General features: G+C 41.3%; 1 protein-coding gene across 2 annotated transcripts in view; it reads left to right on the forward strand.

Moving 5' to 3' along the window:
• Nucleotides 1-8,680, forward strand: part of PLCB2 (phospholipase C beta 2) — a 48,425-nt gene extending 39,745 nt beyond the window's left edge. Inside the window, exons 26-32 of one of the 2 annotated variants that reach the window (XM_067558165.1) lie at nucleotides 1,088-1,301; nucleotides 1,622-1,787; nucleotides 2,485-2,561; nucleotides 4,874-4,969; nucleotides 6,257-6,314; nucleotides 7,062-7,148; nucleotides 7,858-8,680. In XM_067558165.1, the coding sequence (XP_067414266.1) occupies nucleotides 1,088-1,301; nucleotides 1,622-1,787; nucleotides 2,485-2,561; nucleotides 4,874-4,969; nucleotides 6,257-6,314; nucleotides 7,062-7,148; nucleotides 7,858-8,148 (989 nt within the window). In that variant the 3' untranslated portion in view covers nucleotides 8,149-8,680. Of the gene's footprint in view, nucleotides 1-1,087; nucleotides 1,302-1,618; nucleotides 1,788-2,484; nucleotides 2,562-4,873; nucleotides 4,970-6,256; nucleotides 6,315-7,061; nucleotides 7,149-7,857 lie in introns of both variants that reach the window. The other variant, XM_067558166.1, reaches the window with a different exon arrangement.
• The last annotated feature ends 9,382 nt before the right edge of the window (nucleotides 8,681-18,062 follow it).

Genomic DNA, 18,062 nt, shown 5'->3' on the forward strand with positions numbered 1-18,062 from the left:
CCTCCTCCTCCCAGCCTCTAGGGTCCAGGAGCTGAGGCAGGAGCCAGAGCCGCAGCTGGGACCACAACCGGGGGCCGGTACCAGGGTGGTAGCTGAGGTCACAGCTGGATTGGAGGTGGGGCCAGAGAGGGGCTGGGTGGTGCTCCCTCTTTGCCTCCTGTATGGGCTGACCCAGGTCCCGACACTTCCCCCCCCCAACATTCCACACACACCCCAAACTTTCCTCTGTGCCCCCTTAGGGGGGCATGCCCCATAGTTTGGGGACCACTGGTCTAAGGGTATCTGTTAATATAGCAAATATCTGAGTCATTAAATTAGAAGGCTATAGTTCATAAAACCTAATCTCCTGACTCAAACATTTGTGTTTGCACTTTATCCCTGAATTTCTTCACTTTCAAACATTCACTAGAAACTAAAGTTCTGTAAACTCTTACAAATTCCCAAGCAAAAGCCATTCCTTTCTTTAGCACCCCAATAATCTTTTAACCACCGATACTAGAGTTCTAGTGACTTGCTGCCCAAAGGTAATGGAATCTCAGTAACACTTCCCTTGACCCTCCCCTATAATCCATCATCTTCATTTCCCACTAGAGAAACTCTTTATCATCCTTTCCTGACACCTTGGAGAAGATGTCATACATTAGAACTCGAGGCTGTTATTCCCCAGACAATGTAAAAGTACACTGATCATAATGGTTTCTCTTCACTGGAGAACCAGTAATAGGATAGCAAAATTTTTATCCCATCCCTATGTTTGCCCATTAAAATGTTTCCAGTTTGTGGAACACTTAATGCTGTGAATTTTTCTTGTGTTTCACGACATCCTGATGTGTCCCAACACCATTATGTTGACCATTAGGACAAATACAGAAAACTGGCAGCTCTACTGGCATGTTCCCAGCCTATGAATCAACTTGTTGCTTACTGACCTTGCAGTTACACTGATGAAAGGGAGGAGGTGCTGGAGGCAGTGTTGAAAAACAGCCTAAAACAAAAGGAAATTATAGTATGGAAAGAATGTCTGCATGAGAGAGAGAGGGGTAGGTGGGCTAGCCAGCCAGCCAGGACTCCTTATACTGTATTTTAGAGTTCGAAACGGTCAGCCTTGAGGAACTGCAGAAGATGAAGCTTTTTATGAAACTGCTGAAGAAACAGGAGAAGGAGCTGAAGGAGCTGGAGCGAAAGGGAAGCAAGCACAAGGAAGAGCTGCTGCAGAGATATTCAACCCTCTTCTCAGAGCTGGTCACTCAGGGTGGCAGAAAGAAGACGCTACATCCTGGGAAAACCCTGAAAAAGAAAAGGTAAAATGAAGCATAAGAAATCCCCTGATGTGCCGCATGACACTGAGCAGGCCTTGCTGACTGCACACACCAGAGGAGATAAGTGCTTCCCTCCAAGAAACACGCATGAGCCACACACTTCCCCTCCATTTCATGCCTACCCTCCAAAAAAAGAAAAGGCATGGAAGGGGTTGCCTGCCACACATTTCCAAAGATGTGCAAGGAGCTGCACATTCCTTTCTGAGAGGTGTGCAGGAGGACTCTTTGATATGGTGGAACATGTGGAATGGATTATCTTCTGTGCTGCAGTAAGCATTGCTCTGTATTTGATGTTACAGGAGTTTGACTGTAGAGGAGACCAGCACAGGAGTGAGTCCTGCAGAGATGGCAGAGAATGCTGATGGCCGAGTTTTGGAGCTGAAGGAGAAGCTGGAAATGGACCTAATGCAACTGTGGGAAGAGCAGTATGATGAGATTCGGAAAAAGAAAGAGCAGCACGCCACAGAGGTATGGACTGCATGCATACTTCACCTGGGCACTGACAGACAGCGTGTCACAGCCAGCCAGGCTACTCCTTCACTGACTGCTATCATCAGAGCACGCTCCCCAAGCTGAGTGCTACTCACAGGGCCTGGTCTTGCTCCTGTTGGAATCGGTGTATTTTCTGCATTGAACTTCAGTGGAAGTAAGATCAGGTCTATGTACATGATGCCATCAGACACAACACATCTGAAAGAATGCCACTGGTAGATTCCGTGCCTTCAGATGCATCACTGCTCACATGAAGAGTGACTGACTGTCAGAGAGACAACACCTGAAGATAGATCACTGCCCAAATATATTGATAGCCAATGTGTAACCCATAGCCTGTTGACTGCCCACAAGTACAGTGCAACCCAGAAATCCAGTGTAACAGAGGCACTCATTGGATCTGCCCACACAAACTAAAAGGTAGAAACACACACACATGGCATACCCTACAAATATGCGACATGACCCACGGACAGCTCCACCAATGGAGCCCCGATTCAATCCACCAGCACACCGTGGCCCACATACGCATATCACAACTTGCAGACACAGTGTCACATTTCCAAAACCATGTTGATTAATTGACTGCTGTAAGTCAATGGCAGGTGAGATAAAGCTCAATCTGTTAGATCCTGACTGTGTACTTTACTTGTTTTTTTGATCCTTTGAGCAGCAAATTGCCAGACTAATAGAGGTAGCAAGGGAGAAGCAGGCATCTGAGCTGAAGGCATTGAAGGAATCATCAGAAAGGTAAACTCTGCGCATTTAAATAACAAAGTAAAAATACATAGCTCTTATTCAGTATAGCACATCATTGGTAGGTCATAAAGTGCTGTACTGAGCTGGGTAAACATCACTCTCTATCATACAAATGGGGGGAACTGTGTCACTTACCCAAGGTCATGCAATGAGTCAGTGGCAAAGATTAGAGGACAACTCCAGTCTCCTGACTTCCAGAATGGTGCTCTATGTTACACCTTTGAGCATAGTATCAATAAAGTTAGAGCTGCTCTAGCTGGCCAATGCTCTATTTTACACTGATAGCAGCTTGGGATATTGTACAGCAGGTCACATTGTCTGTAATATGATTGCAGTTTGTGGCTCTAGGCACATGTGCATTGCCATACCAGATCAGACCAATGACTTCCTAGTCCAGTGTCCTTTCTCTGACAGTGTCCAGTATCAAATGCATGAGAGGAAGATGCAGGAAATGCCACAATAGGCATTTATAATTTTTAACTGTACGGGTAATTAACTATTGGAACAATTTACCAAGGGTTGGGATGGATTCTCCATCACTGGCAATTTTTTTAAATCAAGATTGGATGTTTTTCTAAAAGCTATGCTGTAGCTTAAAAGGAATTATTTGGGGGATGTTCTGTGGCCTGTGTTATACATGATGCCAGACTAGATGATCACAATGGTCCCTCTAGCCTTGGGATCTATGAATTTATGGAGTAAGATGCTCATAGGGGAAATTTCTTCCTACCCCAGGCAGTTAGTGGTTGGCTTATGTCCTGAAACATGAAGATGTATATACCTTTATTTTTATCCTATTTAATGTAATTGAAAATATTTGCATTGTCAATATAAATGTCTGACTCCTACTAAGTTCTTGGCTTCAATAATATCTTGTAGAAATGAATTCCAAAGGTTAATAATTACGTGTTATATAAAAAGTGCTTTCATTTACCAGGTTTAAATTTACTGCATTTCAGTATCACGGAACTATGCCCAGGTCTTTTTCCTCAGTTATGGTTAATTTAGAACCCAACAACGTGAATGAGTAATTCAAATGATTACTTCCACTGTTCATTATCTCAAACTGTATCTGCTCTCTGAAGTTCCTTAGCCTTCTTTAGTCTTGACTAATACATAATTTTGTGTCACATGCAAATGTTGCCAACTAACCATTCACCATCCTTTCCAGATTGTTAATAAATACATTAAACAACACTAGTTCTAGTACAGAACATTGGGGCACCCAATTCTTAATCTTTTGCCATGTTGAACATTGACTGTTCATTCTTGTTCTTTCCTGTCTCTTAGCTAGTTTCTGATTTGTTTCCCCCTCACTCTATAACTACATACTATCTTTAATAATCTTTTTTGAGTGATTGTTAAAGCTTTTTGAATATACAAATAATATCAACCAGTTTACTCCTTTGCCCACTATTTTGTTAACACACCAAAATAATTTTAGTAGATTAGAAAGGGACAGTTTTCCTATGCAGTAGCCATGTTCATCTAGATGTTTTATATTTCTGGTTTTAATTAAACTTTACAACTAATTTTCCTAGAACTAAAGTAAAGCTCACTGGCCTCTAATTCCCAACATCACCTCAGTGCCTTTTTAAAAGATAGGCATGATATTTGTTATCTTCAAGACCTGCTATAGTAGCTGATTTTAATGGAAAATTGTATATTTTTATGAGCACCTCAGCTATTTCATTCTTAAGTTCCTTTGACCCTCTTGGATGAATACCATTTTGTCCTGGAGAATTTTTGCTTTTTAGCCATTTATTTCCCAGTGGGTCTGCAAGATCCATCAATTCAGTTGCATGAGCCCTCCTGATTTCCATTTCACATGTTACCTGCTATAGGTTATGCCCCTTTCTGTTAACTTCAGAGAGGTTGGATTTCTCTTTTCAAGGATACATATTTGGCTCAAATATCCTCTTTTAACTTTCCCAAATAATCATACCACTTATTCTTTTTTCTTGTGTCCTACTTCTTTTTACTTAGGGGTATGAGTACTTTCTGTGACTGTTATCAATATTCTAACAGAGACAAGCTTAGCAAAGTGTTAAAGTAATCAGAATGGATTTGCATGATGTAACCCTGGTGTAAAGCCTTTGTGAGTTTTGTCCTATCCCCTTGGGATCATTCACCTCAGGTAAGGAACCAGTACACAAAGAGTCTTATTTTAGATCTCTTCTGAAATTTCCCTTGCTGCCAGGTTTGCTTTTCTTGAATGTAAACCTCTCCAAGGTATGTGTTTATAGAAGCCAGTTGTTCATAGGTTGTTGGTCCTGTCATTCATGACATCTTTATCTCTGCAGTGATACTAAAGAGATGAAGAAGAAGCTGGAGGCAAAGAGACAAGACCGAATCCAAGCCATGATCAAGAGTACCAGTGACAAGACTGCTCAGGAGAGGTACTGCATGGACATTCTTGGGCTTGGTCTGCACAGAACAGAGAACAATCCCAGGCTGGGAACTCCATTGCACTGTGGTCTTTATTACTACAAGGGAGTTTGTAAACGCTGCTAAATTGGACATGGAAGGCAAGCCCATACACCTTGCTCCCTTATCAGCCTAATTTTAGTTACCTTCACAGGATGGTATTGCTCCAGCTGATGTAATTGACTTGGTCTGTCTTCATGTGGGCTGGATTTCCACCCCTCTCTTTGGCTAGCAAGCACCTGTTGCCATCACCTTGTGGAAAACAGGCAAATATGCTCTGAGAGGCCAAATTTCTAGCTGCAGTAGTAAGGCCCCTGCTGCAGTCTGCACTCAGTTCTTGCACTGCTCTGCAGAGTCTTCCCTACATAAAGTGTTATAGGGGAAAAACCAGCAAGACCAACTTCACATAGCACAACCTTAAAGGGCCTGATCCTGAAAAAAGTTGACCAGCTGCAATTCCCATTGAAGTTAGCTATGAGTGCTCAACATCTCTCAGAATCGAGCCCAAAGAGTCTATATGCAAAACCCCTGAGGTCATTACGAATGGATGAAAGCTTTTTGCTGTAGTTCTTACGGTTGGAACACCTGGGGGAGAATCTCCCTTTGAGATTTAGCATAAGTTGGTATGATTGGTACCTTCATTTTGGTGTTCTCCACTATCTTAGAGGCTCTGCTTTCTTATTTATCTTAGCCTCATCCTCATTAAGGTATCAAAGAAGCCCCAATATCTTCCAGCCATTTCAATTTTTCAGATGAACGCTGGGAACGCATCCTTTCCCTAACACTCCTTACCAACACATATACCTTGGTGGAAATGGATCTCAGACTAGACTCAAAAGAAGTTCCTCCATAAAGTCTCTCTCTTTAGAGCCTATTTATGATCATCTATTATTTACCTCAGTTAAGATACAAATACAACTTTTGATACTCATAACCTTGGTAAGATACTTTGGATGCTTGTTAGCTTGGAACATACAATGTTATATGCCACCTTCATTTATACTGTATATGTTACAATAATTTGTATGTTCCTTATTTGCCCGTTTCTCAAATTGGTACTTCCACTAGCTCATTTATATTTAGTGTAATATCCTTCCTGTCTACAAATTGATTTCTGTCTTTCTATATGGACACCAGCAGCCTTAAATATGAGATTGTATGGTAATTTTACTGATGGTGACTAATAGTGCCTTGGATAAAGTTAACAGATCAACAGGATTTAATTTTTAATAATACCTGCTGTTGTTGTGTTTTTAAAGATTAAAGAGAGAAATTAATAATTCACACATTCAGGAAGTGGTGCAGATGATTAAACTGGTAAGTGTCTCTTTGGAAACATTCTGCAGCATCTTTGTTCTCTCCAAGATGGTGTTGTCTTGTGTATGTACTGCATGTGCTGCATTGGCCTGTGCGAAGATTGAGTTCTCTTAGTTATTTAGTCCTATTGCACTGTATCCTCAGGATATATGCAGCTCCTAATCTTTAGTAACTATGCTTTCTGTGATAGTGTGAAGACAGCTAAAATCTTGCAAATGATTGTAGATCCTTCCAGCTGGAGACAATGCATCGCAAAAGAGATTTCTCTGGGTTTCTGCAAATCTACCTTGCAGATGCTGCAGGGGAAGAATTGTTTGGCATGTCTATTCAGAGACATGGCTTTATGCCCCAATATCACTGGGGTTATTCAAGTGTTTAAAGTTAAGCATGTGTGTAAATCTTTGCAAACAGGAGGCCCTACTGAGCACACTTTCTACAGTATGTGGAGGAGCCATGGTTGTGATGAGCAGAGGCAGCCATGATATACAGTGTGTGTTCATGCAATGATCTCCCCCATCGCTATAGGTCATCACCAGCTTTTAAACCCAGGACTTTGAGTACTAAAGGAGTAACTGCATTAGCTGACAGAAATAATAGGACTAAACGGGGATGCGACACTCCCTTTGCAAGCATGTTACATGCAGCCTTGGCCATCTTGAAGTTTCTCTGCAGTATTTTATACACCCTGTTGAGAAATGTGTCTTTAAAACTTAAATTTGTTTTTTTGTTTTTTTTAATTCCTTGAAGATAACAGTAAAGATGGCCAAGTGTCAAGAGAAACTGGAAGAGAAGCAGGCAAATTGTCTAGAGAAAATCAAGGAGAAAGAAAGCCAGGTAAAGGCAAAGAAGAATCCAGGATGTAATATGGTTACTCAGTACAGTAAAACCAGGACTTAATGTAGGACTCAGTCCTCTTTATGAACTCCCTTCTGTTAACACCATCCTGTATATTGTCAGTTCAATGTACACATATCCCATATGGTTAGTCCCCACTTCCGATACATCCCATACAAGTTACAATGAGGAATGGTACGATTTGGAGGACTTGGAATCCATCTCCAGGTCACTCCATCAATGCCAACTTATGCAAGTCGATAGAGACCAAAAATTGTTACCACCTGCAATGTTTTTAATGGCCTATGTGAAATGAGTTAGTGATTGCAGTTCAATTCCCAGTGGACTATGGTACAAATAATAAAAGACACAGTTATAACTGGAACTCCTATTACAGTCCAAGAGAGAGGCCAAGCTTACCTAAGACATGGACAATAATTGCCCTCTCCCCTTGAGAGATGAGCCCCCCAAAACAGGATTGAGACATGGTGGGGTTCTATGAGAAGTTTACATGGTCACTGCATTGATGTGTGTGTTCCTGGTTAAAGTTTCCCAGCCCTCTCAGCAGGACTAAATTCACTTTTCAAATGAAAAATTATATAAAAAACCAGTTTGGATTGAATTTTACATTGCTTCCCTGTGTTCTGAGAGTGACACCAGGACACATGCCTCTCATTTACTGAGTAACTGATTTTTTTTCTATTTGCAGCTCCAGAAGGTGGCATTGGCAGAGTACGAGGAGAAAGTGAAAACCCTTACCATGGAGGTACAAGATTTGGTGAGGAACTGTGTGAAAGTCTGCTTTCCTTTGGAGGCTAATATCAAGAAGGAAGAAGCCCTAAACGCCACCAGTGAAGGAGAACAAGGGACTAATGATCAACCAGAAGGAAAGATACCTGTTGCTGAGATGTCAGAGCTTGAGACATCCACAGCTGAGCCCTCCATAGCTGAGGCTCGAGAAGATGAGATGTCTGACCAGAATGTGGAAAGCAGATTTTGAGAGATGCTTCTGCTAATCTTTATTCTGCTTGTTGGAAGCAGAATTAATAGGGTCTACAGTAAATAATTAATAGGGTCTATAGTAAAATTATGGACATGAAATAAACTTAACCTACTCAAAGACCATCCTTCCCAGTCAGGTAGTTGTATGGGCTGCTGAAGTCCACCAGAAACTTATTATTTCCTTTGCTGTCCTTCAAAATGTGGAATAGAAGAGATTTTAGGGGATCACCAATAGATGAGAAGTTTGATCTGTAGGAAACACTTTGCCTTCCACTCAGGTTTAGCAGCTGGATAATTCAGGAACATGTGTGGCTCCATGACTGGCAGTTCTAGCACAGCCAGCTTGTCTTCATTATCTCAGACGTCAGCAAGTTTATTCTGTTTACAGGAGGCCCTTCTAAAGATTAGAAGAGAGAGAGGGAATGTCACTTTAAGGAACCCCATTCCACCAGTGCACCGTTTTCCCTCTCTCAAACATGGTTGAATAATGTGGATTTCTCCAAGCAGCAGAGGAAAGAAGAATCTCAAAGAACATTATGCTGATGGTCTTCACACATCATTTTAGATGAATTGCAGAGGAAAAAAATTAGGAAGTGGAAAGAGAGTACTCTATGGTCAGTTTCCCAGTTTTGTTTTGTTTTTAAATATCTTTTCCCTAATGACTATTTTTCACTTCTGCTGTACTTTTTAGAAGGTGGTTCTACAGGCAGGTTTTATGGGACCCACTTACACTTGGATTGACCCCTCACAGAATGTATAGACAGAAAATCTGTAATGATTCTCTAATACTCATCTGCAGAAATTATGCAGAGAATTGAGCCATTTCTCCAATTTGTTACTACAAAATAACCTAGAGAAGTCCTGTCCAGTTTGCTGTGTACGTTCCAGAAAGTTTCTCTAATGAAACCAAAATAACTCCAAATCTGGGGCCCTTTTGGAAGCCTACATTTGCCATAACTAAGTTACTCAATATCCAGTCACAATTTTGAAAACTCTTAATTTATTTTAAAGGTAAATAAGCACAGTTTCCTTTAATGTGCCCCATAACATAAGGACATCTGTTCCAGTGCTTTGCCTACCAAAAAGTACTGTAATTTTTTTTCAAAACCTGCCTCAGAATGTTGCGCACAAGCTAAAACCTCCTGTTCACTATGCTGCCACACCAATTTATTACAACAAAAGATCTGCAAACTCTCCAGCAGGGAGTGCAGTCTGAAGAAGTATGGGAGGAAACAGGGTAGAGGAACTCCTTCAGTACATATACTACACAGGAGGTTTGTGGCTTTTATCTGACTGCTAGGGTTTCAAGGAGGTGTAGTAGATTTTTTTTAATGCTTTAGCACACATGCTGCCATGCACTGTGTAACAGTGCAGTACTTAGCATCTTCCCTACAGTATCTGCAGATTTCTGACTTTGTCAGTAGTTTTTTCTAGGTATAATTGCAGACATTTTTTCCTCATGACTGAATGGCGTAATCCACATGCTCAATTACACAGCTTAATGTTGATGTACGCATCCTAACCCTAACACTTTCTGCTTTTTTTTTTTTTTTTTTCTTTTTTGGTAAATGGGAGTGTGTGACCCTCTGGCTCTCTGCTGCTGCTTTTGGGTAATACAAAGCTTTCTAGCATAACCAAACACCATGGGCCAGATTCCCAGTTATTTGTTCCTGTGCTTGGAGCAGAAACATAGCAGAGGTGGGGATGTGAGGAAGGTAACTTTAAACCACTTTTGCACACCCCCTATTCTATGACAGTTCAATGCCCTGCCTGGCTCCCTGTGTAAATTAGAGTAACCGCCTCCTCCTATGGATGCTGGAAGCAGAGAATAGCATAGTTCAGTGCATTCTGGTTACACCCCAATTTTAGCTCTGACACATCCCCTACACTAGGGATTGGGACAGGGCTAGCAGATAGTCCTAATGCCAGATCTACAATGGCTGTTTCCAGGATTTTTTCATACTTGCCCCCAGGGCCAGCCCTAGACTGAATGGCACCCCAGGCAATGAGCTTCTTCAGCATCCCCCCCGCTCCATTTGTAAAACTTTTGAATACATTATTTTTTATTGCATTGGTAGCCCATTCCACAACTTTGATGCACAATTTGCATGCATGATTTATCCCTGTCAATAAGACAATAAATGTGCATGCTAGGATCTGTAAATATGCATTTATTCATGCCATATATAAGCAAATAAAAAAAAGTTCCCTCTAAGCTTATAGGTCCAGAACATTCTAGGAGCTTAGTGAAAAATGAATCCACATATGGAATACCTGAAACATTTTACTTCAAACATTCTATTTTTCTTTTTGTTGCTAATAAAAACAGCACCCAGAGCCAGGTGCCTCCCAAGCCCGGCGTCCCGCAGGCAGTGGCCTGGGTTGCGTGCCCCTAAAGCCAGCCCTGCTTGCCCCCAGTTCTTTTCCTGGTCAGTTCAGCAGTGAATTGGGATTTATGAACACTGCTGATTTGATACATGTTATCTTGTGAAAGCAGCACAGTTAACGCCATTGGAAGCAATAATTTTTACATTACTACATGATAAGATGTGTTAATGCTACTGCATTTATCTCTTGATAAGTCATTCAGCCCTGTGAGTCATTCATTTGGAAACAGCGAGACTTAATGAAAGGAAGGTGGACAAGCATATACTTTGACATAAAAGAAAAATGGAAGCTGCCATACTGTTTCTATAGAACTACATGACAAAGAGAGTTCAAAGGCCCAGCCCTACCACTACTGTAATATATGGCCATTGCCAGTAGCCCCAAAGGGCCAGTCCAGCAGTGAAGCATTCCCTCTGTTGAGGGAAGCCTCCAGTGCTTGGATCTGCTAGTTTTAGGGCAGCTTTGTGGTGCTGGAGCACAGAGAACTGGGGTCATCATCTCTGTAAAAGTTTTCTCCTCTTTAAACTCCCTTTAGAATATTCTAGTAATCAAGGAACCAGTGAGAGAATGTGCTTTACAGTGTGATTTGTAATGCTTCTTTTATCCTGTGGTTATTGGAGCCTTTGCCCTTAATTTAATAGACAACACTAGAGCAAAGGAAGAGGTATTCCTGACCAGAGAGAGGCTATTTTCCCCATGGTCTGTTTTTTGTGACATTGAGTACCATTCCTCAACAAAATATTCACCATTGTAGAAATATTCTCTCCAGGTCTGTATCTTGACTGGAGAGGCAGGGAGTGGCAGGCTTAGTTTTAGTGGTCCTAGGAAATACCAGTGGTTATTATATGAAAACCATCACCCCTGGCTACTACAGGGATGAGTGCATTACAAAATGTAGATAGACATGAAATTAGCTGAGCTTGATACTACAGAGAAGAGGTTCTAAATCTGGTTTAACATCTGGATAAAGGAGAGAATGTACCTCCTCTCTAGCATTGCATTTGCATGAAAAATGAATTGTTTTTATTGGAGGGGATTGTGCATTGTAAATTTGTACTTATTTATTTTCTGGAAAATAAAACATTTCTATAAAACTTTTGATGCACTTTTTTTTTGAGTGTCGGGCAGACTAGTAGGAATGAAGTAGAATATAGTACAGGTGTGGGACAACAGGAACATGAAGCTTCCACTGTTCTAATTTATCTATGTTCACAGCTCTCTCTTACTTTCCATGTTGCTGGCTGCAGATGCCAGCCTCACTATGCATTTCTTAAATAAATATTTAGTTATAAAAGGACTTTCTAAATGTAGTATGTTTCTCACACATGTATTCCAGATAGCAGTGCCACACTGATTTCAATACTCTATTGATAACTATTTACATCCAAGCAACTTATACCGCTAGAATGTCATTCCTGACCCTTGAATCAAGACTATACGGTTATCTTCATCTACTCCTTTTCAGCGTAGTGTCTTCTTGCTTTCTTCTCATGAACCTGAGCTAGGAGAGAACTCCAACAAGAGAACACAGTTCCATTTCATTAAAAGATGCAGTTCCAGCTGGAGAGGGGTGGGCATCCCAGAGTTTGGAGGATTTTCACAATCTGGATCCAAATTCTGCCTCTTGGGTTCATCTCTAGTTATACACAAAAAAAGAGATTCCCTAGAGACAGAAGAGTCCTATTGATATGCCTACAAAAATGACAATGGCAGCAATATTAATCGTGGGTAAATTTGGCCAACTGCAGCACATTTCCAATGCCAAAATCTAATAAAACTCAACTCAGATTACTCTGTCGCAGCGTGTGTCAAACAGAAGTAGACTAAAGGAGTTAGAAAAAAAGTTGGTGTAAACTACGCTGAAATCACTGCTTTTTCCCATGTTCACCACCAGCAAGTCGACGTATGTCTGTGCGTTATGTACATGCACAGCTTCTGTCAGCTCAGCAGCAGCAAAAGCCAAGCACTGTTTACATTCTTCATAGTCTCTTCCCTGGATCACATCCAGCACCTCCTTAATCACAGAACCAGGGCTCACACACATACAGGAAGTGCCCCTAGCTGAAATCACTGAAAAAATGCAGCTGCATCAATGGCCAAAACCATCTTTTTTTAACATTCAATTGTGCCAGACTGCAAATATGTCCATTGCATGGTCCAGTTCATGAACTGTGACAGCCCTCGAGTCAAAGTGGACTGGGAATGACAGACTTTTTGCTTTGCAGGCCCAAATATGTAGAAAAAAATTGTCTGTTCCATTAAAGCAGGCCTTGTGCCATAGCCAAACATTTTAACCAACAAATATAATTGCAGCACTCTAAGATGTCACCGTACTGATATCTTGAATAAACAAATGAAATTAATTCTGACTTACTTTATTGGCTTGTGAAGATGGCATAATTATTGATCCCATTTGTTCCTTCTTGCATCAGCTTCTCTTAGCAGCTAATGTAGCGTTGGTTTCAGAATAGAAGTCTCCTAACAAAATTCCAATTAATAAACCGTTTACTAAATAATGAGATAGGTTATCTGTGGAAACACTTATGAGCATTAAAAATGTATACTTGTGCCCATTACAGAGACATGGCTACTTTTTAATCAGATATATAGATAATATCTGAAATGTGCAAAGCCCAAACCTTGCTACCTTTTTTCCATAGTAAAAAGTCTGTTACTCTCATTTATAAGTATATATTTTAATTTATAATACCAATTGTTGGACACTCAGAACCATTCACTAAATGTGTAAGTTAACATGTAATTATAAACTTGCACTTATATGTTAAAAATGTTTTCCAATCAAAACAATCAGGCTTCAGCATTGTCTGATTTTTAAGAAGCTTTTTATTTATTAAATAAAGGAGTTTTGTCATCATAACCAGAACTTACATTTGACCAATCAGTGTTGTCTGCTACCTTAAACCGATGGTCCTGCATTGCACTGTTAGCTACCAAAATACGGTGATGATGTATTATATCATTGCTGTTCCGCTGGGGCACTCAGCTATCCAAATGAACAAAGTTTTAAATACTTTTATACACATTAAACTGCCCACTGTTCTCTTGAATTTAATAATTTCACAGCTAATCACAGAGATGTCTGAAGCTAAACGTTCTGTGGCAGATCCTACTACACTCACCCCAATGTGTCTTCCTATACTTCATACACATACAAATACAATTCACAGACTAACATTGTATGAGGATACTAAAAATAGATTGCTATTTTATGTCCAGTGGAGCACTCCAGAGAATTGAGCCAATAAACATTGACCTAGATGCAGCTGAATTTTCTGTCAGTATGAGCAGTGGGAACGACACACAGCGTTCAGTCCACCTCTGACTGCACTGTCACAGGGAGCTGTGAACCTGGGTCACAGGAATTCAGTAAGGGAGTTCCCAAAAGAAACAACATTTTAGCTGATTCTTTATGTTGGAACATTGATTATTATCATCACTGTGCCGATAAACTCAGTATTTTTACTCCATTTTCTCTGTTTTATTCCTCTTCCCTACTCTAATGTTCTCTGCATCGCTAGTTCACAGGAACAGCTGCTGGGAAAGATTGGAATTGGATTTCTCAGGTGCGCCCCCCTTCCCCTCCCCCTCTGAATCACAAAGCACATCTGGCACAACTGATGCCAGGGTAGGTTTGTAACACATTTATCTTCCCTTCATCAGACTGGGCCTCCTAGGCACTACCGCAATACAAGTAATAAACAATAATAGCTATACCACTTCTCCAGAGACCAGTGCGTTTTATAATCCATGTCTCATGTCTCACTTAAGTATAAATAAAGCAGTAACATGCTCATTGCTTTCCAGTTGGAAACATTCCTTTGCTTTTCTGGTTTGATTTCGCACTGATCCACTGGAATCTCACTCAAGCACTGATGCTTGCGGACCAAAGACATTCCTCAGTGGGGTGGAGCTGGTACCAGAAAACAGTTTATTGTTTTGGCTCAAAAATCAGTTTAAGATGAGAGCATCAGTTGTTAGGAAATTAAGAACATGTTCTCTGTCGTCTACACCTGAGGCTGAGCATAGAGATGAAGAATCGTATCAATAAACAATGGGACTGCCACAAAAGCGAGGTCAGCTTTAATGAGAACGCTACAGATTAGAACCACAACTGGGAACACAATAATCACAATACGAAAAAAGGTAAATCAAAAAAAATTACCCATGCAGATTTAGCATTTGCCCCAGTGTTTGACTCATTAATACACAACTTGTTCTTATCAGAGCATCTGAAGCCATTACTAAGAACTAGTCAATGTCAAGATATCACTGGTGTCATGATACCCCCACTTAGAAGGTGCCCTGGGATCATGTGGATGCAGTATAAATCAATAATGTGGGATGGTTATACCCTGTTAGAGTGAATTCTGTGGACGTGGCATCAGTTTGGTGCACAAGATCCATGTAGTTTGTGTGTAAATTTATATCAGTTTTAATAAATAAAACACCACACACAATCTTGTACTTGCCTCCCTCAAGATAGTAGAAACTGCTTGTTGGCTGACTGGAAGATGACAAGTTTCCTTTGGTATTATTCCACGCTTTGCCACAGACTTGCTCAATGAGGTTTTTTGAGTAGGAGCTATCTGCCTTCTCAAAACAACCAAGGCTGAGTGAATATATGACTTCTCAGTGATATATGAAAAAGTTATTTTAGGAGTTATGATTAATGTTATGGGATATAAATAGCACTTTTTAAAATCAGAGAAAAAACAAGAACATGACTCGTCACTACACTGCATAAGTTTCCACTGTGCAGCTTCTGTCATAAAATGAAGCAGCAGCATGGCTTCCGTCAGCCAGGTTATACAGAGCTGGATGAAACATAGGGAATGCATTTAATGTATACCGTTGCACCTCTCTTCCAAAAAGATCCAAATGCACTTTGCAGATTAGGATCACTCGCCGACTATTAAAATGAAACTACGCCTGGGGCAGAATGCAAAATACATTCTGCGTCAGCAACACCATCTAACAATTCTTAGGGAGAAAAGTGAAGCAGCCTAACTACCATAGTGCATTTTATACATTCCCAGATAGAATACTGTCTCCAATTGAAATTAGATGGCATTTAGGTAGGCAGTATGTAATTAGCCAAAGTGGGATGCAGCCAGGACACCGGCTAACAGATTTACTTATGCAAAAGGTGCTATTCAAACTTTAATGATTACAAGTGACAAGGAATTTTCCTTTATGCCCTCTCTGAGAGGTGATACTATTAGCAGCAGTGTCCCATAGCATCACACCAGGACACTGTTTCAGACGATTCTGTGGAAAGAATGCACCTTCTGAATTGCTAACATCAATTATTCCTGCAGCATTCTTGCAGCTCTAGCCAAGTATAATGACTAGTCCAGACCCTGCATAGTGAAGGATATCTGATGAGATTATAGCACAAGGTAGAATGTCAGTTGGTATTCCTGAGGCTGGTGATGGAAAAAGAGAAATTAATGATAACCAAGATAAGAATAAGTAAAAGCCTATGTTACCTAGAATATGGCTGAGTGTGTAGCTTTAGAAAAAACGTTAGATTCTCTTCATGCTCACATTGTCTGTGCTACATGTTCTAAATTTAACAGTTTTTATCACTGTATTCTATGACCCAATAATATCTGCTTTTTAAATCCCCAATCTTCTAATATGCTCATAATAAATGAGATAATCACGAACATCAGAAACTAACAGCATCTCAGCCACAGCAAAGGTCAATTTAAATAAAGAGACACCTCTCTGTGCAAAGGACCAGAATATGGACTTTCTCAAAAGGTAAATTCTAAACAAGTGACACATTGTGGGGGACTTGTCTCCTAGTCTCGTTTTTCCTATGCAGGCTCCCTAGTGCGAGTTCAGCACTGAAGTGCAGAAGAAAACTGCTCAATATGGATGACTCCTTCAGGTGGGAAACTTGGCCCAAGGCCAATCTTTTCCTGCACCCTGCTCACAAAGAAGAGATTGATCTGCTCCTTCCTTTCCCACCCTAGAGCAGGCTGGGAAGGAATAGCTCCCCTTGCGGTGAATTGGTATTTTTATCTTTATTATTACTTTGCACTTCACATTTTCAAAGCACTTAACAGACAGTAACTAGAAGCCTGAAGCTAATCAGCTTCCTTCAGCAATGACCCTCACTGTGATAAAGAGATGCACATCCTTATGCATAAGCAGTCAACCAAACATTCAGAACCAAATACGGAGAAAATGCATATAATTTGCTGCTTCAGTCTTATTTCTTTTGTCATCCTCTATGCAGGCAGTGACCTAAGGCTAAGGAAACATCTTCACAGCTTTAAAATGAATGACCAGGCTTTCCAGCCATCATTTATAAATTGATAATGACTTGTACTTTCATTCCAATTTGCACAGCTAAATCGCTCACATCATTTTTATTGAAAACTGCCTATACCTGAAAACTGACTATGTCCACCCCCATATTGGCAGAAATCAACTCTAGAAGAAGCTACAAACAAGGTTCAATTGAGAGTCAAAATTTCAAAAGCTTTTCCCAGGAATAGCTGAACTGTACAAACCTCCTGAGTCTGCAATGTGGGGCTGGAAATCTTAGTAGCAAAGGACCCAATTCTCCCCTCAGGCATGCCAGCATAGATCAGGAGGAACTTCACTGAAGGCAATAGTCACACTGGTGTACAGATGAGACCAGAATCAGGCCCACGACATGCAGCATTGTGGGCTTATCAGAGGGGCCAGCAATGCTAGGTAAACAGCCTTTATCATGGTATTCTGCACTGGGGGGTCAGCTCCCCAGCTGGACAGCGTCTCTGAACATTTCAGAGCCTCACAGGCTATGTATACACAATATTTTGGAGCGAGCCTCCCAGGCCAAGGTGACAGAGGCCTGGGTCTGGATACAGGGGTGGATTTGGCTGGGAAAGGGGGGGAAACAAGAATTACTTTATCTACATGAGTTGGCCCATCCCTGCTGCACAGGCCATGTCACAAGGGGAGTGGGTGGCAGAGGGTGCATCTCCCAGTCCAGGGATGGGGAGATCAGTCCCCAGGATGAGAGTTTCCCTTCAGCTCCCATTGGAGGATCTCACCGCTCCCAGGGGGTCAGGCTGAGGGAGGGCAGAGGTCTGTCAGAGCTCCATGATTGTCCTGGAATCTCCAGGAATTAAAGATGGATTTTTAATAATTAACGATTATGTCATGTGATGAAACCTCCAGGAACACCTGCAACCAAATTGGCAACCCTAAGTTAGGTTTGGTTGGGGGGGGGGAGACAGAGCCTGTGCTAGGCATAAGCAGGCTTAAGCCATTGCTTAGGGCCATGAGCAGCTCAAGGAGGCCCCCTATTAATTATTAGTGTGTGTGCTGAGGGAACCCCAAAATATTCTTGCATAGGGCCCCCAATGGGCTAGCACTGGCCGTGGTCCGAGGGACTCCCAGGCTGAGGGGACAGGGCAGGGGGGGACTCTGGGCGGGGTCAAGGGTCCATACCCGGGGGGCTAGGAGGGCTCCAGGCTGGCATCGCCCTCCCGAGCACCGGGG

The sequence above is a fragment of the Emydura macquarii genome, unplaced genomic scaffold (genome assembly GCF_026122565.2).
Source record: "Emydura macquarii macquarii isolate MOO-44397 ecotype Brisbane River unplaced genomic scaffold, CSIRO-AGI_Emac_v2 contig_1876, whole genome shotgun sequence".
Lineage (NCBI taxonomy): Eukaryota > Metazoa > Chordata > Testudines > Chelidae > Emydura > Emydura macquarii.